The 20,989-nt window shown below is 38.0% G+C and overlaps 1 protein-coding gene across 1 annotated transcript in view; it reads right to left on the reverse strand.

Annotated features, from left to right (window-relative positions):
* PDE11A (phosphodiesterase 11A) overlaps positions 1–20,989 on the reverse strand; it is a 304,458-nt gene that overhangs the window by 133,955 nt on the left and 149,514 nt on the right. Inside the window, exon 7 of the mRNA XM_068126191.2 lies at positions 16,326–16,404. Within this exon, the coding sequence (XP_067982292.2) occupies positions 16,326–16,404 (79 nt within the window). The remainder of the gene's footprint in view (positions 1–16,325; positions 16,405–20,989) is intronic.

Genomic DNA, 20,989 nt, shown 5'->3' on the forward strand with positions numbered 1-20,989 from the left:
ATGGCTGTGATGTGTTTTTATTACGTGTTTTATGGCTGTGATGTGTTTTTATTACGTGTTTTATGGCTGTGATGTGTTTTTATTACGTGTTTTATGGCTGTGATGTGTTTTTATTATGTGTTTTATGGCTGTGTGGTGTTTTTATTACGTGTTTTATGGCTGTGAGGTGTTTTCAATTTCGTGGTGGTGAGGTGTTTTTATTACGTGTTTTATGGCTGTGATGTGTTTTTATTACGTGTTTTATGGCTGTGTGGTGTTTTTATTATGTGTTTTATGGCTGTGTGGTGTTTTTATTACGTGTTTTATGGCTGTGAGGTGTTTTCAATTTCGTGGTGGTGAGGTGTTTTTATTACGTGTTTTATGGCTGTGATGTGTTTTTATTATGTGTTTTATGGCTGTGTGGTGTTTTTATTATGTGTTTTATGGCTGTGAGGTGTTTTCAATTTCGTGGTGGTGAGGTGTTTTTATTATGTGTTTTATGGCTGTGATGTGTTTTTATTACGTGTTTTATGGCTGTGAGGTGTTTTTATTACGTGTTTTATGGCTGTGAGGTGTTTTCAATTTCGTGGTGGTGAGGTGTTTTTATTACGTGTTTTATGGCTGTGAGGTGTTTTTATTACGTGTTTTATGGCTGTGAGGTGTTTTTATTACGTGTTTTATGGCTGGGAGGTGTTTTTATTATGTGTTTTATGGCTGTGAGGTGTTTTCAATTCCGTGGTGGTGAGGTGTTTTTATAACGTGTTTTATGGCTTTGTGGTGTTTTTATTACGTGTTTTATGGGTGTGGGGTGTTTTTATTACGTGTTTTATGGCTGTGAGGTGTTTTCAATTTCGTGGTGGTGAGGTGTTTTTATTACGTGTTTTATGGCTGTGAGGTGTTTTTATTTCATGTTTTATGGCTGTGAGGTGTTTTTATTTCGTGTTTTATGGCTGTGAGGTGTTTTTATTTCGTGTTTATGGCTGTGAGGTGTTTTTACTTCGTGTTTTATGGCTGTGAGGTGTTTTTATTTCGTGTTTTATGGCTGTGAGCTGTTTTTATTACGTGTTTTATGGCTGTGAGGTGTTTTTATTACGTGTTTTATGGGTGTGAGGTGTTTTTATTTCGTGTTTTATGGCTGTGAGGTGTTTTTATTTCGTGTTTTATGGCTGTGAGGTGTTTTTATTTCGTGTTTTATGGCTGTGAGGTGTTTTTACTTCGTGTTTTATGGCTGTGAGGTGTTTTTACTTCGTGTTTTATGGCTGTGAGGTGTTTTTATTACGTGTTTTATGGCTGTGAGGTGTTTTTATTTCGTGTTTTATGGCTGTGAGGTGTTTTTATTTCGTGTTTTATGGCTGTGAGGTGTTTTTATTTCATGTTTTATGGCTGTGAGGTGTTTTTATTACGTGTTTTATGGCTGTGATGTGTTTTTATTACGTGTTTTATGGCTGTGAGGTGTTTTTATAACGTGTTTTATGGCTGTGAGGTGTTTTTATTTCATGTTTTATGGCTGTGAGGTGTTTTTATTTCGTGTTTTATGGCTGTGAGGTGTTTTTATTTCGTGTTTTATGGCTGTGAGGTGTTTTTATTACGTGTTTTATGGCTGTGAGGTGTTTTTATTACGTGTTTTATGGCTGTGAGGTGTTTTTATTTCGTGTTTTATGGCTGTGAGGTGTTTTTATTTCGTGTTTTATGGCTGTGAGGTGTTTTTATTACGTGTTTTATGGCTGTGAGGTGTTTTTATTTCGTGTTTTATGGCTGTGAGGTGTTTTTATTACGTGTTTTATGGCTGTGAGGTGTTTTTATTACGTGTTTTATGGCTGTGAGGTGTTTTTATTTCGTGTTTTATGGCTGTGAGGTGTTTTTATTTCGTGTTTTATGGCTGTGAGGTGTTTTTATTACGTGTTTTATGGCTGCGAGGTGTTTTTATTTCGTGTTTTATGGCTGTGAGGTGTTTTTATTACGTGTTTTATGGCTGTGAGGTGTTTTTATTACGTGTTTTATGGCTGTGAGGTGTTTTGATTTCGTGTTTTATGGCTGTGAGGTGTTTTTATTTCGTGTTTTATGGCTGTGAGGTGTTTTTATTACGTGTTTTATGGCTGTGAGGTGTTTTTATTATGTGTTTTATGGCTGTGAGGTGTTTTTATTACGTGTTTTATGGCTGTGAGGTGTTTTTATTTCGTGTTTTATGGCTGTGAGGTGTTTTTATTATGTGTTTTATGGCTGTGAGGTGTTTTTATTACGTGTTTTATGGCTGTGAGGTGTTTTTATTATGTGTTTTATGGCTGTGAGGTGTTTTTATTTCGTGTTTTATGGCTGTGAGGTGTTTTTATTACGTGTTTTATGGCTGTGAGGTGTTTTTATTACGTGTTTGATGGCTGTGAGGTGTTTTCATTTCGTGTTTTATGGCTGTGAGGTGTTTTTAATTTCGTGTTTTATGGCTGTGAGGTGTTTTTATTATGTGTTTTATGGCTGTGAGGTGTTTTTATTTCGTGTTTTATGGCTGTGAGGTGTTTTTATTACATGTTTTATGGCTGTGAGGTGTTTTTATTACGTGTTTGATGGCTGTGAGGTGTTTTTATTATGTGTTTTATGGCTGTGAGGTGTTTTTATTTCGTGTTTTATGGCTGTGAGGTGTTTTTATTACGTGTTTTATGGCTGTGAGGTGTTTTTATTACGTGTTTTATGGCTGTGAGGTGTTTTTATTACATGTTTTATGGCTGTGAGGTGTTTTTATTTCGTGTTTTATGGCTGTGAGGTGTTTTTATTACGTGTTTTATGGCTGTGAGGTGTTTTTATTACATGTTTTATGGCTGTGAGGTGTTTTCATTTCGTGTTTTATGGCTGTGAGGTGTTCTTAATTTCGTGTTTTATGGCTGTGAGGTGTTTTTATTACATGTTTTATGGCTGTGAGGTGTTTTTATTACGTGTTTGATGGCTGTGAGGTGTTTTTATTACGTGTTTTATGGCTGTGAGGTGTTTTTATTTCGTGTTTTATGGCTGTGAGGTGTTTTTATTTCGTGTTTTATGGCTGTGAGGTGTTTTTATTTCGTGTTTTATGGCTGTGAGGTGTTTTTATTTCGTGTTTTATGGCTGTGAGGTGTTTTCAATTTCGTGGTGGTGAGGTGTTTTTATTACGTGTTTTATGGCTGTGATGTGTTTTTATTACGTGTTTTATGGCTGTGATGTGTTTTTATTACGTGTTTTATGGCTGTGATGTGTTTTTATTACGTGTTTTATGGCTGTGATGTGTTTTTATTACGTGTTTTATGGCTGTGATGTGTTTTTATTACGTGTTTTATGGCTGTGAGGTGTTTTTATTAAGTGTTTTATGGCTGTGAGGTGTTTTTATTATGTGTTTTATGGCTGTGAGGTGTTTTTATTATGTGTTTTATGACTGTGAGGTGTTTTTATTACGTGTTTTATGGCTGTGAGGTGTTTTTATTTCGTGTTTTATGGCTGTGAGGTGTTTTTATTACGTGTTTTATGGCTGTGAGGTGTTTTTATTCCGTGTTTTATGGCTGTGAGGTGTTTTGATTTCGTGTTTTATGGCTGTGAGGTGTTTTTATTTCGTGTTTTATGGCTGTGAGGTGTTTTTATTACGTGTTTTATGGCTGTGAGGTGTTTTTATTACATGTTTTATGGCTGTGAGGTGTTTTTATTACGTGTTTGATGGCTGTGAGGTGTTTTTATTTCGTGTTTTATGGCTCTGAGGTGTTTTTATTACATGTTTTATGGCTGTGAGGTGTTTTCATTTCGTGTTTTATGGCTGTGAGGTGTTTTTAATTTCGTGTTTTATGGCTGTGAGGTGTTCTTAATTTCGTGTTTTATGGCTGTGAGGTGTTTTTATTACATGTTTTATGGCTGTGAGGTGTTTTTATTACATGTTTTATGGCTGTGAGGTGTTTTTATTACGTGTTTGATGGCTGTGAGGTGTTTTCATTTCGTGTTTTATGGCTGTGAGGTGTTCTTAATTTCGTGTTTTATGGCTGTGAGGTGTTTTTATTACATGTTTTATGGCTGTGAGGTGTTTTTATTACGTGTTTGATGGCTGTGAGGTGTTTTCATTTCGTGTTTTATGGCTGTGAGGTGTTTTTATTTCGTGTTTTATGGCTGTGAGGTGTTTTTATTACGTCTTTGATGGCTGTGAGGTGTTTTTATTATGTGTTTTATGGCTGTGGGGTGTTTTCATTTCGTGTTTTATGGCTGTGAGGTGTTTTTATTTCGTGTTTTATGGCTGTGAGGTGTTTTTATTACGTGTTTTATGGCTGTGAGGTGTTTTTATTACATGTTTTATGGCTGTGAGGTGTTTTTATTACGTGTTTGATGGCTGTGAGGTGTTTTTATTTCGTGTTTTATGGCTGTGAGGTGTTTTTATTACGTCTTTGATGGCTGTGAGGTGTTTTTATTATGTGTTTTATGGCTGTGAGGTGTTTTTATTTCGTGTTTTATGGCTGTGAGGTGTTTTTATTTCGTGTTTTATGGCTGTGAGGTGTTTTTATTACGTGTTTTATGGCTGTGAGGTGTTTTTATTACATGTTTTATGGCTGTGAGGTGTTTTTATTACGTGTTTGATGGCTGTGAGGTGTTTTCATTTCGTGTTTTATGGCTGTGAGGTGTTCTTAATTTCGTGTTTTATGGCTGTGAGGTGTTTTTATTGCATGTTTTATGGCTGTGAGGTGTTTTTATTACGTGTTTTATGGCTGTGAGGTGTTTTTATTACGTGTTTTATGGCTGTGAGGTGTTTTCATTTCGTGTTTTATGGCTGTGAGGTGTTTTTAATTTCGTGTTTTATGGCTGTGATGTGTTTTTATTACGTGTTTTATGGCTGTGAGGTGTTTTTATTACATGTTTTATGGCTGTGAGGTGTTTTTATTTCGTGTTTTATGGCTGTGAGGTGTTTTTATTACATGTTTTATGGCTGTGATGTGTTTTTATTACGTGTTTGATGGCTGTGAGGTGTTTTCATTTCGTGTTTTATGGCTGTGAGGTGTTTTTATTTCGTGTTTTATGGCTGTGAGGTGTTTTTAATTTCGTGTTTTATGGCTGTGAGGTGTTTTTATTACATGTTTTATGGCTGTGAGGTGTTTTTATTACGTGTTTTATGGCTGTGAGGTGTTTTTATTACGTGTTTGATGGCTGTGAGGTGTTTTCATTTCGTGTTTTATGGCTGTGAGGTGTTTTTATTACATGTTTTATGGCTGTGAGGTGTTTTTATTACGTGTTTTATGGCTGTGAGGTGTTTTTATTACATGTTTTATGGCTGTGAGGTGTTTTTATTACATGTTTTATGGCTGTGATGTGTTTTTATTATGTGTTTTATGGCTGTGAGGTGTTTTTATTACATGTTTTATGGCTGTGATGTGTTTTTATTATGTGTTTTATGGCTGTGAGGTGTTTTTATTACATGTTTTATGGCTGTGAGGTGTTTTTATTATGTGTTTTATGGCTGTGAGGTGTTTTTATTACGTGTTTGATGGCTGTGAGGTGTTTTCATTTCGTGTTTTATGGCTGTGAGGTGTTTTTAATTTCGTGTTTTATGGCTGTGAGGTGTTTTTATTACATGTTTTATGGCTGTGATGTGTTTTTATTATGTGTTTTATGGCTGTGAGGTGTTTTTATTACATGTTTTATGGCTGTGAGGTGTTTTTATTACGTGTTTTATGGCTGTGAGGTGTTTTTAATTTCGTGTTTTATGGCTGTGATGTGTTTTTATTATGTGTTTTATGGCTGTGAGGTGTTTTTATTACGTGTTTTATGGCTGTGAGGTGTTTTTATTTCGTGTTTTATGGCTGTGAGGTGTTTTTATTACATGTTTTATGGCTGTGATGTGTTTTTATTATGTGTTTTATGGCTGTGAGGTGTTTTTATTACGTGTTTTATGGCTGTGAGGTGTTTTTATTTCGTGTTTTATGGCTGTGAGGTGTTTTTATTACGTGTTTTATGGCTGTGAGGTGTTTTTATTACATGTTTTATGGCTGTGAGGTGTTTTTATTACGTGTTTTATGGCTGTGAGGTGTTTTTATTACGTGTTTTATGGCTGTGAGGTGTTTTTATTACGTGTTTTATGGCTGTGAGGTGTTTTTATTACGTGTTTTATGGCTGTGAGGTGTTTTTATTACATGTTTTATGGCTGTGAGGTGTTTTTATTACATGTTTTATGGCTGTGAGGTGTTTTTATTACATGTTTTATGGCTGTGAGGTGTTTTTATTACGTGTTTGATGGCTGTGAGGTGTTTTCATTTCGTGTTTTATGGCTGTGAGGTGTTTTTAATTTCGTGTTTTATGGCTGTGAGGTGTTTTTATTACATGTTTTATGGCTGTGATGTGTTTTTATTATGTGTTTTATGGCTGTGAGGTGTTTTTATTACGTGTTTTATGGCTGTGAGGTGTTTTTACTACATGTTTTATGGCTGTGAGGTGTTTTTATTACGTGTTTTATGGGTGTGAGGTGTTTTTATTACGTGTTTGATGGCTGTGAGGTGTTTTTATTACGTGTTTTATGGCTGTGAGGTGTTTTCATTTCGTGTTTTATGGCTGTGAGGTGTTTTTATTACATGTTTTATGGCTGTGAGGTGTTTTTATTACGTGTTTTATGGCTGTGAGGTGTTTTTATTACGTGTTTGATGGCTGTGAGGTGTTTTCATTTCGTGTTTTATGGCTGTGAGGTGTTTTTAATTTCGTGGTGGTGAGGTGTTTTTATTACATGTTTTATGGCTGTGAGGTGTTTTTATAACGTGTTTTATGGCTGTGATGTGTTTTTATTATGTGTTTTATGGCTGTGTGGTGTTTTTATTATGTGTTTTATGGCTGTGTGGTGTTTTCAATTTCGTGGTGGTGAGGTGTTTTTATTACGTGTTTTATGGCTGTGATGTGTTTTTATTACGTGTTTTATGGCTGTGAGGTGTTTTTATTATGTGTTTTATGGCTGTGTGGTGTTTTCAATTTCGTGGTGGTGAGGTGTTTTTATTACGTGTTTTATGGCTGTGATGTGTTTTTATTACGTGTTTTATGGCTGTGTGGTGTTTTTATTATGTGTTTTATGGCTGTGTGGTGTTTTTATTACGTGTTTTATGGCTGTGATGTGTTTTTATTACGTGTTTTATGGCTGTGTGGTGTTTTTATTATGTGTTTTATGGCTGTGTGGTGTTTTCAATTTCGTGGTGGTGAGGTGTTTTTATTACGTGTTTTATGGCTGTGTGGTGTTTTTATTACGTGTTTTATGGCTGTGAGGTGTTTTCAATTTCGTGGTGGTGAGGTGTTTTTATTACGTGTTTTATGGCTGTGATGTGTTTTTATTACGTGTTTTATGGCTGTGTGGTGTTTTTATTATGTGTTTTATGGCTGTGTGGTGTTTTTATTACGTGTTTTATGGCTGTGAGGTGTTTTCAATTTCGTGGTTGTGAGGTGTTTTTATTACGTGTTTTATGGCTGTGAGGTGTTTTTATTATGTGTTTTATGGCTGTGAGGTGTTTTTATTACGTGTTTTATGGCTGTGAGGTGTTTTCAATTTCGTGGTGGTGAGGTGTTTTTATTACGTGTTTTATGGCTGTGAGATGTTTTTATTACGTGTTTTATGGCTGGGAGGTGTTTTTATTACGTGTTTTATGGCTGTGAGGTGTTTTCAATTCTGTGGTGGTGAGGTGTTTTTATTACGTGTTTTATGGCTTTGTGGTGTTTTTATTACGTGTTTTATGGCTGTGAGGTGTTTTTATTTCGTGTTTTATGGCTGTGAGGTGTTTTTATTTCGTGTTTTATGGCTGTGAGGTGTTTTTATTTCATGTTTTATGGCTGTGAGGTGTTTTTATTACGTGTTTTATGGCTGTGATGTGTTTTTATTACGTGTTTTATGGCTGTGAGGTGTTTTTATAACGTGTTTTATGGCTGTGAGGTGTTTTTATTTCATGTTTTATGGCTGTGAGGTGTTTTTATTTCGTGTTTTATGGCTGTGAGGTGTTTTTATTTCGTGTTTTATGGCTGTGAGGTGTTTTTATTACGTGTTTTATGGCTGTGAGGTGTTTTTATTACATGTTTTATGGCTGTGAGGTGTTTTTATTTCGTGTTTTATGGCTGTGAGGTGTTTTTATTTCGTGTTTTATGGCTGTGAGGTGTTTTTATTACGTGTTTTATGGCTGTGAGGTGTTTTTATTTCGTGTTTTATGGCTGTGAGGTGTTTTTATTACGTGTTTTATGGCTGTGAGGTGTTTTTATTACGTGTTTTATGGCTGTGAGGTGTTTTTATTTCGTGTTTTATGGCTGTGAGGTGTTTTTATTTCGTGTTTTATGGCTGTGAGGTGTTTTTATTACGTGTTTTATGGCTGTGAGGTGTTTTTATTTCGTGTTTTATGGCTGTGAGGTGTTTTTATTACGTGTTTTATGGCTGTGAGGTGTTTTTATTACGTGTTTTATGGCTGTGAGGTGTTTTGATTTCGTGTTTTATGGCTGTGAGGTGTTTTTATTTCGTGTTTTATGGCTGTGAGGTGTTTTTATTACGTGTTTTATGGCTGTGAGGTGTTTTTATTATGTGTTTTATGGCTGTGAGGTGTTTTTATTACGTGTTTTATGGCTGTGAGGTGTTTTTATTTCGTGTTTTATGGCTGTGAGGTGTTTTTATTATGTGTTTTATGGCTGTGAGGTGTTTTTATTACGTGTTTTATGGCTGTGAGGTGTTTTTATTATGTGTTTTATGGCTGTGAGGTGTTTTTATTTCGTGTTTTATGGCTGTGAGGTGTTTTTATTACGTGTTTTATGGCTGTGAGGTGTTTTTATTACGTGTTTGATGGCTGTGAGGTGTTTTCATTTCGTGTTTTATGGCTGTGAGGTGTTTTTAATTTCGTGTTTTATGGCTGTGAGGTGTTTTTATTATGTGTTTTATGGCTGTGAGGTGTTTTTATTTCGTGTTTTATGGCTGTGAGGTGTTTTTATTACATGTTTTATGGCTGTGAGGTGTTTTTATTACGTGTTTGATGGCTGTGAGGTGTTTTTATTATGTGTTTTATGGCTGTGAGGTGTTTTTATTTCGTGTTTTATGGCTGTGAGGTGTTTTTATTACGTGTTTTATGGCTGTGAGGTGTTTTTATTACGTGTTTTATGGCTGTGAGGTGTTTTTATTACATGTTTTATGGCTGTGAGGTGTTTTTATTTCGTGTTTTATGGCTGTGAGGTGTTTTTATTACGTGTTTTATGGCTGTGAGGTGTTTTTATTACATGTTTTATGGCTGTGAGGTGTTTTCATTTCGTGTTTTATGGCTGTGAGGTGTTCTTAATTTCGTGTTTTATGGCTGTGAGGTGTTTTTATTACATGTTTTATGGCTGTGAGGTGTTTTTATTACGTGTTTGATGGCTGTGAGGTGTTTTTATTACGTGTTTTATGGCTGTGAGGTGTTTTTATTTCGTGTTTTATGGCTGTGAGGTGTTTTTATTTCGTGTTTTATGGCTGTGAGGTGTTTTTATTTCGTGTTTTATGGCTGTGAGGTGTTTTTATTACATGTTTTATGGCTGTGAGGTGTTTTTATTACGTGTTTTATGGCTGTGAGGTGTTTTTATTACATGTTTTATGGCTGTGAGGTGTTTTTATTACATGTTTTATGGCTGTGAGGTGTTTTTATTACGTGTTTTATGGCTGTGAGGTGTTTTTATTACATGTTTTATGGCTGTGAGGTGTTTTCATTTCGTGTTTTATGGCTGTGAGGTGTTCTTAATTTCGTGTTTTATGGCTGTGAGGTGTTTTTATTACATGTTTTATGGCTGTGAGGTGTTTTTATTACGTGTTTGATGGCTGTGAGGTGTTTTTATTACGTGTTTTATGGCTGTGAGGTGTTTTTATTTCGTGTTTTATGGCTGTGAGGTGTTTTTATTTCGTGTTTTATGGCTGTGAGGTGTTTTTATTTCGTGTTTTATGGCTGTGAGGTGTTTTTATTTCGTGTTTTATGGCTGTGAGGTGTTTTCAATTTTGTGGTGGTGAGGTGTTTTTATTACGTGTTTTATGGCTGTGATGTGTTTTTATTACGTGTTTTATGGCTGTGATGTGTTTTTATTACGTGTTTTATGGCTGTGATGTGTTTTTATTACGTGTTTTATGGCTGTGATGTGTTTTTATTACGTGTTTTATGGCTGTGAGGTGTTTTTATTACGTGTTTTATGGCTGTGAGGTGTTTTTATTCCGTGTTTTATGGCTGTGAGGTGTTTTGATTTCGTGTTTTATGGCTGTGAGGTGTTTTTATTTCGTGTTTTATGGCTGTGAGGTGTTTTTATTACGTGTTTTATGGCTGTGAGGTGTTTTTATTCCGTGTTTTATGGCTGTGAGGTGTTTTGATTTCGTGTTTTATGGCTGTGAGGTGTTTTTATTTCGTGTTTTATGGCTGTGAGGTGTTTTTATTACGTGTTTTATGGCTGTGAGGTGTTTTTATTACATGTTTTATGGCTGTGAGGTGTTTTTATTACGTGTTTGATGGCTGTGAGGTGTTTTTATTTCGTGTTTTATGGCTGTGAGGTGTTTTTATTACATGTTTTATGGCTGTGAGGTGTTTTCATTTCGTGTTTGATGGCTGTGAGGTGTTTTTATTTCGTGTTTTATGGCTGTGAGGTGTTTTTATTACATGTTTTATGGCTGTGAGGTGTTTTTATTACATGTTTTATGGCTGTGAGGTGTTTTCATTTCGTGTTTTATGGCTGTGAGGTGTTTTTATTTCGTGTTTTATGGCTGTGAGGTGTTTTTATTTCGTGTTTTATGGCTGTGAGGTGTTTTTATTACATGTTTTATGGCTGTGAGGTGTTTTTATTACATGTTTTATGGCTGTGAGGTGTTTTTATTACGTGTTTGATGGCTGTGAGGTGTTTTTATTTCGTGTTTTATGGCTGTGAGGTGTTTTTATTACATGTTTTATGGCTGTGAGGTGTTTTTAATTTCGTGTTTTATGGCTGTGAGGTGTTTTTATTACGTGTTTGATGGCTGTGAGGTGTTTTCATTTCGTGTTTTATGGCTGTGAGGTGTTCTTAATTTCGTGTTTTATGGCTGTGAGGTGTTTTTATTACGTGTTTGATGGCTGTGAGGTGTTTTCATTTCGTGTTTTATGGCTGTGAGGTGTTTTTATTTCGTGTTTTATGGCTGTGAGGTGTTTTTATTACGTGTTTGATGGCTGTGAGGTGTTTTCATTTCGTGTTTTATGGCTGTGAGGTGTTTTTATTTCGTGTTTTATGGCTGTGAGGTGTTTTTATTACGTCTTTGATGGCTGTGAGGTGTTTTTATTATGTGTTTTATGGCTGTGAGGTGTTTTTATTTCGTGTTTTATGGCTGTGAGGTGTTTTAATTTCGTGTTTTATGGCTGTGAGGTGTTTTTATTATGTGTTTTATGGCTGTGAGGTGTTTTTATTTCGTGTTTTATGGCTGTGAGGTGTTTTTATTTCGTGTTTTATGGCTGTGAGGTGTTTTTATTACGTGTTTTATGGCTGTGAGGTGTTTTTATTACATGTTTTATGGCTGTGAGGTGTTTTTATTACGTGTTTGATGGCTGTGAGGTGTTTTTATTACGTGTTTTATGGCTGTGAGGTGTTTTTATTACGTGTTTGATGGCTGTGAGGTGTTTTTATTACGTGTTTTATGGCTGTGAGGTGTTTTTATTACGTGTTTGATGGCTGTGAGGTGTTTTTATTACGTGTTTTATGGCTGTGAGGTGTTTTTATTACATGTTTTATGGCTGTGAGGTGTTTTTATTACGTGTTTGATGGCTGTGAGGTGTTTTCATTTCGTGTTTTATGGCTGTGAGGTGTTCTTAATTTCGTGTTTTATGGCTGTGAGGTGTTTTTATTACATGTTTTATGGCTGTGATGTGTTTTTATTATGTGTTTTATGGCTGTGAGGTGTTTTTATTACGTGTTTTATGGCTGTGAGGTGTTTTTATTTCGTGTTTTATGGCTGTGAGGTGTTTTTATTACGTGTTTTATGGCTGTGAGGTGTTTTTATTACGTGTTTGATGGCTGTGAGGTGTTTTCATTTCGTGTTTTATGGCTGTGAGGTGTTTTTAATTTCGTGTTTTATGGCTGTGAGGTGTTTTTATTACATGTTTTATGGCTGTGATGTGTTTTTATTATGTGTTTTATGGCTGTGAGGTGTTTTTATTACGTGTTTTATGGCTGTGAGGTGTTTTTACTACATGTTTTATGGCTGTGAGGTGTTTTTATTACGTGTTTTATGGGTGTGAGGTGTTTTTATTACGTGTTTGATGGCTGTGAGGTGTTTTTATTACGTGTTTTATGGCTGTGAGGTGTTTTCATTTCGTGTTTTATGGCTGTGAGGTGTTTTTATTACATGTTTTATGGCTGTGAGGTGTTTTTATTACGTGTTTTATGGCTGTGAGGTGTTTTTATTACGTGTTTGATGGCTGTGAGGTGTTTTCATTTCGTGTTTTATGGCTGTGAGGTGTTTTTAATTTCGTGGTGGTGAGGTGTTTTTATTACATGTTTTATGGCTGTGAGGTGTTTTTATAACGTGTTTTATGGCTGTGATGTGTTTTTATTATGTGTTTTATGGCTGTGTGGTGTTTTTATTATGTGTTTTATGGCTGTGTGGTGTTTTCAATTTCGTGGTGGTGAGGTGTTTTTATTACGTGTTTTATGGCTGTGATGTGTTTTTATTACGTGTTTTATGGCTGTGTGGTGTTTTTATTATGTGTTTTATGGCTGTGTGGTGTTTTTATTACGTGTTTTATGGCTGTGATGTGTTTTTATTACGTGTTTTATGGCTGTGTGGTGTTTTTATTATGTGTTTTATGGCTGTGTGGTGTTTTCAATTTCGTGGTGGTGAGGTGTTTTTATTACGTGTTTTATGGCTGTGTGGTGTTTTTATTACGTGTTTTATGGCTGTGAGGTGTTTTCAATTTCGTGGTGGTGAGGTGTTTTTATTACGTGTTTTATGGCTGTGATGTGTTTTTATTACGTGTTTTATGGCTGTGTGGTGTTTTTATTATGTGTTTTATGGCTGTGTGGTGTTTTTATTACGTGTTTTATGGCTGTGAGGTGTTTTCAATTTCGTGGTTGTGAGGTGTTTTTATTACGTGTTTTATGGCTGTGAGGTGTTTTTATTATGTGTTTTATGGCTGTGAGGTGTTTTTATTACGTGTTTTATGGCTGTGAGGTGTTTTCAATTTCGTGGTGGTGAGGTGTTTTTATTACGTGTTTTATGGCTGTGAGGTGTTTTTATTACGTGTTTTATGGCTGGGAGGTGTTTTTATTACGTGTTTTATGGCTGTGAGGTGTTTTCAATTCTGTGGTGGTGAGGTGTTTTTATTACGTGTTTTATGGCTTTGTGGTGTTTTTATTACGTGTTTTATGGGTGTGGGGTGTTTTTATTACGTGTTTTATGGCTGTGAGGTGTTTTTATTACGTGTTTTATGGCTGGGAGGTGTTTTTATTACGTGTTTTATGGCTGTGAGGTGTTTTCAATTCCGTGGTGGTGAGGTGTTTTTATTACGTGTTTTATGGCTTTGTGGTGTTTTTATTACGTGTTTTATGGGTGTGGGGTGTTTTTATTACGTGTTTTATTGCTGTGAGGTGTTTTCAATTTCGTGGTGGTGAGGTGTTTTTATTACGTGTTTTATGGGTGTGAGGTGTTTTGAATTACTTGGTGGTGCGGTGTTTTGAATTACTTGGTGGTGTGGTGTTTTGAATTACTTGGTGGTGAGGTGTTTTGAATTACTTGGTGGTGAGGTGTTTTGAATTACGTTGTGGTGAGGTGTTTTGAATTACGTGGTGGTGCGGTGTTTTGAATTACTTGGTGGTGCGGTGTTTTGAATTATGTGGTGGTGCGGTGTTTTGAATTACTTGGTGGTGCGGTGTTTTGAATTACGTGGTGGTGCGGTGTTTTGAATTATGTGGTGGTGCGGTGTTTTGAATTACTTGGTGGTGCGGTGTTTTGAATTACGTTGTGGTGAGGTGTTTTTAATTATGTGGTGGTGCGGTGTTTTGAATTACTTGGTGGTGCGGTGTTTTGAATTACTTGGTGGTGAGGTGTTTTGAATTACGTTGTGGTGAGGTGTTTTGAATTACGTGGTGGTGCGGTGTTTTGAATTACTTGGTGGTGAGGTGTTTTGAATTACGTGGTGGTGCGGTGTTTTGAATTACTTGGTGGTGAGGTGTAATCGTCCCAAACTTCCAGTCTGCACCTACCTCTCCCCTATGTATGTGCTGAGGGGTTCTTTCTTGAAAAAAAAAACATTCAACCTAAATCTTCCACCTAAATTGCCTATAAAAATGTAATATCACAATCACAACAAATACATTTGTGCAAAATAATTGTTTGTATCATGATTGGTGTAAATCAGGACAACACAGCAACTCAGGTACAGTCATTATTCTCAGCTAAAATAAGCCGGTTCCTCAGTAACGACGCTTGGTGAGGCGAGCGCAGCGAGCCGAGCCAAGCTAGTATATATATACATACACACACATATACAGTGCCTTCAGAAAGTATTCAGACCCCTTCACTTTTTTCACATTTTGTTATGTTGCAGCCTTCTGCTGAAATCGTTTAAATTCATTTTTTTCCCTCATCAATCTACACTCAATACCCCATAATGACAAAGAGAAAACAGGATTTTAGAAAGTTTTGCAAATTTATTAAAAAGAAAAAACTGAAATATCACATTCACATAAGTATTCAGACCCTTTGCTCTGAAACTTGAAATTTAGCTCAGGTGCCTCCCCATTTCTCTTGATCATCTTCCAGATGTTTCTACACCTTGATTGGAGTCCACGTGTGGTAAATTCAATTGATTGGACATGATTTGGAAAGGTACACACCTGTCTATACAAGGTCTCACAGCTGACGATGCATATCAGAGCAAAAACCAAACCATGAGGTCGAAGGAACTGCCTGCAGAGCTCAGAGACAGGATTGTGTCGAGGCACAGATCTGGGGAAGCCCACAAAAAAATGTCTGCTGCATTGAAGGTTCCCAAGAGCACAGTGGTCTCCATAACTCTTAAATGGAAGAAGTTTGGAACAACCAGGACTCTTCCTAGAGCTGGCCGCCCGGACAAACTGAGCAATCGGGGGAGAAGGGCCTTGGTAAGAGAGGTGACCAAGAACCCGATGGTCACTCTGGCTGAGCTCCAGAGATCCTGTGTGGAGATGGGAGAAACTTCCAGAAGGACAACCATCACTGCAACACTCCACCGATCTGGGCTTTATGGCAGAGTGGCCAGATGGAAGCCTCTCCTCAGTGAAAGACACATGAAAGCCCGCTTGGAGTTTGCAAAAAAGGACCTAAAGGACTGTCAGACTGTGAGAAACAATATTCTGTGGGCTTTCATGTTGAATACCCAAAACGTCAGCTTCTTCTCGCCTCCAGAGGCAGTTAGCAGACTTCAATCAATATTCTTTTGATTCCATCCCTTGAGCTATAAATGTATTTGAAGGCACTGTCAATAAATGTTGATAAATATTTGATATAGAGTAAGGTGGGCAAGATTTTATCAGCCCTGGTCAATTATTCAGTTACCACGAGAGTGTATTTATCAGAGGATGCTGACTGATAGTATAGTATAACATTCAATTTAAAAATAAAAATATACTCCACAATCCACATACTGAATGATATGGCTGAGGAGTATTATAAACTAACTAGTAAAAGGCCCATCAAAAATGATGGCTTTTGGAACAGTTTATTCGACGGTGCAGCCTCACGAGCGTGCCAACTGCCAAAATCTGAAGCTTCGGCCTCGTGTTAGGTGTACTTATTTGTATGTTCTTTATTTATTAGACATCCTACGTATGTAAATGAACACTCGTTTTACTCTGCGTGCATTGAACACCAGGTGCAGAGAATTTCACCGCTCTGCGCCTTGTATTTATCGTTATTTTAAAAAACGTTTCTGTACACCGCCCCTGAGTCTCGGTTTTCACGCCACCGTCTACAATCCCAAGAGAAGAGACATAATTACTCTTTTATGGAAAAATGCTTTTCCGAGTTTGTTTTATTCTCAAAAATAGACCTTATTCAACACACATGTTAAAAGATTGGCCTTTAAAATCTACACTTATGAAGGGGGACAGACAAGGCATCTGTACGAACACACAAACTGACATTGTGTTTTATATGGCAGATATATATATATATTTTTTTATTTTTTATTTTTTTATATGTATTCATATATACACACACACATACATACTATATACATACCTACATACATACATACATATATACATACATACAGGGGATGTGAAAATGAATATTCCAAAAAGAACGTTGAATAGTTTTTTGTTATAAATAGCGTGTGTGTGTGTGCGTGTGTTTGTGTAAGCAGTGTTGTGGTCTTACAAACGAGTGCTGCAATCTATAATCAACCTACCAATAATTTGGTGGTTGCAGTTCCAGATGGGTACGCAGAGCACTGCACGCACATGGGACCCTGACATCAGGTCTGCATTCTGGAAAGGAAAAACTTTTTTTTGCATAAAAACACAAGTGTGCATAAAAATAAAAGTAATTTCTCCATTCTTTGTGCTTTAGAAAAAAACAAATGTCAAAAAAGACCTTTGTGGAAAAAAAAATTGAAGAATAAAGACTTTAAAAAGATGAAGCTGATATTATGGTGAGTAAAATGGTACAATATGTCATTTGTAATAACTTTGAAGTACCAAGAAGCAGGAAGGAAAGTGGAAGTGTATGGGGATGTGGTGGGATTGGGGTTGGGGTCAAATACGTACATATCCATGGAGACTTTAGCATCAGATATATATACAGGGTGATTGAAAGTAAGTCCCTATTTTAAAATATTTAGAAATTATTTATTTATTGTAATATTTTTCTCAAATTTTTAGTGTTTGTTCCTTAATGTATGAGAATTTAATCTGTGTTGGTTTTTTTCAGATTATTTTTTGTTTGAAATTCGGAAGCCCTACAAACATGGCTGGACGTCTTACCCTGCAGGAGCGTGCCCAGCTAGTGGTATGAAGATTGGTCTGATCTCTTTAAAAATATCCTCTGGTCTGATGAAGCGGTATTTCACATCGGTGGGTTTGTGAACCGTCACAACTGCTATTACTGGACAGGAGAAGATCCTCTTGTTATTTCTGAAAAAACGCAATATCGGCCCAAGGTAACGGTGTGGTGTGGAATGACTTCGGAAAGGATTGTAGGTCCCTTCATTCTTCGCGATACCATGAATGCCAAAAGGTACCTCACCATGCTGCAAGACGAAATCTGGCCAATTATCAGTGCTTCGGAGAATGTTGAAGATTTGATTTTCATGCAAGATGGCGCTCCTCCACATTTTGCTATTGTTGTTCGTGAATGGCTGAATGCCCACTTCCCTGGGAGATGGATGGGTCGTCGTGGTCCGTATGAGTGGCCAGCCAGGAGCCCTGACTTAACACCATGTGACTTTTTTCTTTGGGGTTGGGTAAAAGAGCAAGTCTACTGTACCAAACCAACGACTTTGGAAGAACTTGAAGGGCGAATACGAGAAGTTATGTCTTCCATCCCACAAGAGTTCCTGGTGAAACCAGTTGACGCGGTTCCCGGGCGGCTTGAGAAGCTGGTGGCGAATTCTGGTGCCCATATCGAATTTTAAATAAAACTTCATGCTATACGCTTTCTTCTTATATCCATTTCTTGTAAAAACTATTGTTAAGAAATAAATTATAAGTATTTTAAAATAGGGAGTTACTTTTCAATCACCCTGTATATATACTTAGTTCATATATATACCAACTTAGTTCATCAGGATTGGATTGACCACTGAAGCAAATTCGAGCCAACCTGCGGTATATTCACTTGCGCAATGTCACCATTATTTTTCACAAAACAAATGTCCTTGTTGTGGATCTGTGAGATCGAAGGATCTGACTTCACTTCTGAATCTTATCATTACCAGCTACTCACACGTGAAGAGCTGCGAGTTGAATCGAATCCGTTTCGGGTTGCTCTACGTGGAGGTCGACTTTGCAACTGCTGCTTCTTCCTCATGCAAAGCTTTCCCAACCAGATCCGTCGTGTTTTTCTGTTGTATATTCGTCCACATGTTGCCGTTTATGTTTTCGTCTAATTTTCCGTGTTAAATCATACCTTGATGTTCTTTATTGTCAAATTTGTCTTGTCAAAACTCCTCTCCATGTTAAGGCTGGCATGCCCCAAGGCAGTGTTATGGGCCCGGTCCTATTCCTAATTTTCATCATCGATCTCTCTGACTCTCCAGAAAATCTCCTTGATCTATTTGCTGATGACTCCATCCCCCTGCCGTAACATCCCTCAACCTTCAGACAGCCAGGCTCTGCAGCCTCTTCCCTCTCATCAGACTTTGACAAAATCACAAGCTGGTCAAATATATGGAATATGTTTTTGAATCCTGGCAAATCTCACACTCACTTTCTCTCTCCGAAAAGACCATCTGGCAAATCCCCCTATCTACTTTCTTAACAATCCTCTTGAGGAAGTTCGGTCATTCAAACTCCTGGGTCTCACTTTCAGCCATGATCTTTCTTGGGCAAACCACATTTTAACATTGGCCTCCAAAGCAAGTCGCCGACTGGGCATCCTCCATCATAAAAAGTCCTTCCTTGGCACACCTGAACACCTATCCACCTGTAGGGCCTCCACCTCCAACTGCAGCTTGATGGAGTACTGTTCTCCCTTTTGGAATGGTGCCCCTGCCTCACACCTCTTTCATCTTGACGCCTTGGAACCAAAGGCCTTTAAGATCATTGAAACATCCCCCGATGAAGCTGAGTCTATGGACATTTCACTTTCATATCGCAGAAAGGTCGGTGGTCGCTCTGTCTTGTACCGCCTCGTTTCTTGTCTGCCACCCTCTGCTCCTCCCCCCCCCCCAACCCCCCAATCAGGTTCACACAGTGGTGCACATGGTCCACCATCAACCCACTTCTGGTGAAACTATCAAAATGCATAATCTCCACTCACCTCCATTCATTCGCTCTTCTTTTCGCACAACTCTGGAATCATCTTCAACATTCTACGCCTCTTCGCGGTGGTTGTACCCCCCAATACAAGTCTCCTTCTTGTCCACCATAATCATCTTCAACATTCTACGCCTCTTCGCGGTGGTTGTACCCCGTAACACAAGTCTCCTTCTTGTCCACCATAATCATATTCAACATTCTACGCCTCTTCGCGGTGGTTCTACCCCCTAACACAAGTCTCCTTCTTGTCCACCATAATCATCTTCAACATTCTACGCCTCTTCGCGGTGGTTGTACCCCCAACACAAGGCTCCTTCTTGTCCACCATAATCATCTTCAACATTCTACGCCTCTTCGCGGTGGTTGTACCCCCAACACAAGTCTCCTTCTTGTCCACCATAATCATCTTCAACATTCTACGCCTCTTCGCGGTGGTTGTACCCCCCAACACAAGTCTCCTTCTTGTCCACCATAATCATCTTCAACATTCTACGCCTCTTCGCGGTGGTTGTACCCCATAACACAAGTCTCCTTCTTGTCCATCATAATCATCTTCAACATTCTACGCCTCTTCGCGGTGGTTCTACCCCCTAACACAAGTCTCCTTCTTGTCCACCATAATCATCTTCAACATTCTACGCCTCTTCGCGGTGGTTGTACCCCCAACACAAGTCTCCTTCTTGTCCACCATAATCATCTTCAACATTCTACGCCTCTTCGCGGTGGTTGTACCCCCCAACACAAGTCTCCTTCTTGTCCACCATAATCATCTTCAACATTATACGCCTCTTCGCGGTGGTTGTACCCCCTAACACAAGTCTCCTTCTTGTCCACCATAATCATCTTCAACATTCTACGCCTCTTCGCGGTGGTTGTACCCCCTAACACAAGTCTCCTTCTTGTCCACCATAATCATCTTCAACATTCTACGCCTCTTCGCGGTGGTTGTAACCCCAACACAAGTCTCCTTATTGTCCACCATAATCATCTTCAACATTCTGCGCCTCTTCGCGGTGGTTGTACCCCCCAACACAAGTCTCCTTCTTGTCCACCATAATCATCTTCAACATTCTACGCCTCTTCGCGGTGGTTGTACCCCCTAACACAAGTCTCCTTCTTGTCCACCATAATCATTTTCAACATTCTACGCCTCTTCGCGGTGGTTGTAACCCCAACACAAGTCTCCTTCTTGTCCACCATAATCATCTTCAACATTCTACGCCTCTTCGCGGTGGTTGTACCCCCCAACACAAGTCTCCTTCTTGTCCACCATAATCATCTTCAACATTCTACGCCTCTTCGCGGTGGTTGTACCCCCTAACACAAGTCTCCTTCTTGTCCACCATAATCATCTTCAACATTCTACGCCTCTTCGCGGTGGTTGTACCCCCTAACACAAGTCTCCTTCTTGTCCACCATAATCATCTTCAACATTCTACGCCTCTTCGCGGTGGTTGTACCCCCTAACACAAGTCTCCTTCTTGTCCACCATAATCATCTTCAACATTCTACGCCTCTTCGCGGTGGTTGTAACCCCAACACAAGTCTCCTTCTTGTCCACCATAATCATCTTCAACATTCTACGCCTCTTCGCGGTGGTTGTAACCCCAACACAAGTCTCCTTCTTGTCCACCATAATCATCTTCAACATTCTACGCCTCTTCGCGGTGGTTGTACCCCCCAACACAAGTCTCCTTATTGTCCACCATATTCGTCTTCCCCTATCCCCCATTCCTACCCACGCCCATTATTTCTCACCGTCTCCATCTACTATTGGTGTTTTTACCCTCTTTCTACTGTTCCTTTTGGTATTTTGTGTTCTAGCTCTTCCATGAGCCTTAACATTGGTTACAATAGTTTTTTTGTGACTTTGCACATTTCTGTATTTGTATTTCAAGTACCGGTATATAATATATTCACAAATAGAACGACACATATATTCACACATATAATATATTCACAAATTCACAAATTCAAAACAGCTGTTCACCACCATCTCTTATCTTCCCCCATCCAAAACCTTTATCTTTTCCACCCCCGCTAATTCACCCCAGATCCACCTTGTTTGAAATTCCAACTTCTTTCCTGGAAGTCT

This window comes from Myxine glutinosa, chromosome 10 (genome assembly GCF_964187855.1).
Source record: "Myxine glutinosa chromosome 10, kmMyxGlut1.1, whole genome shotgun sequence".
NCBI classification, from domain to species: domain Eukaryota; kingdom Metazoa; phylum Chordata; class Myxini; order Myxiniformes; family Myxinidae; genus Myxine; species Myxine glutinosa.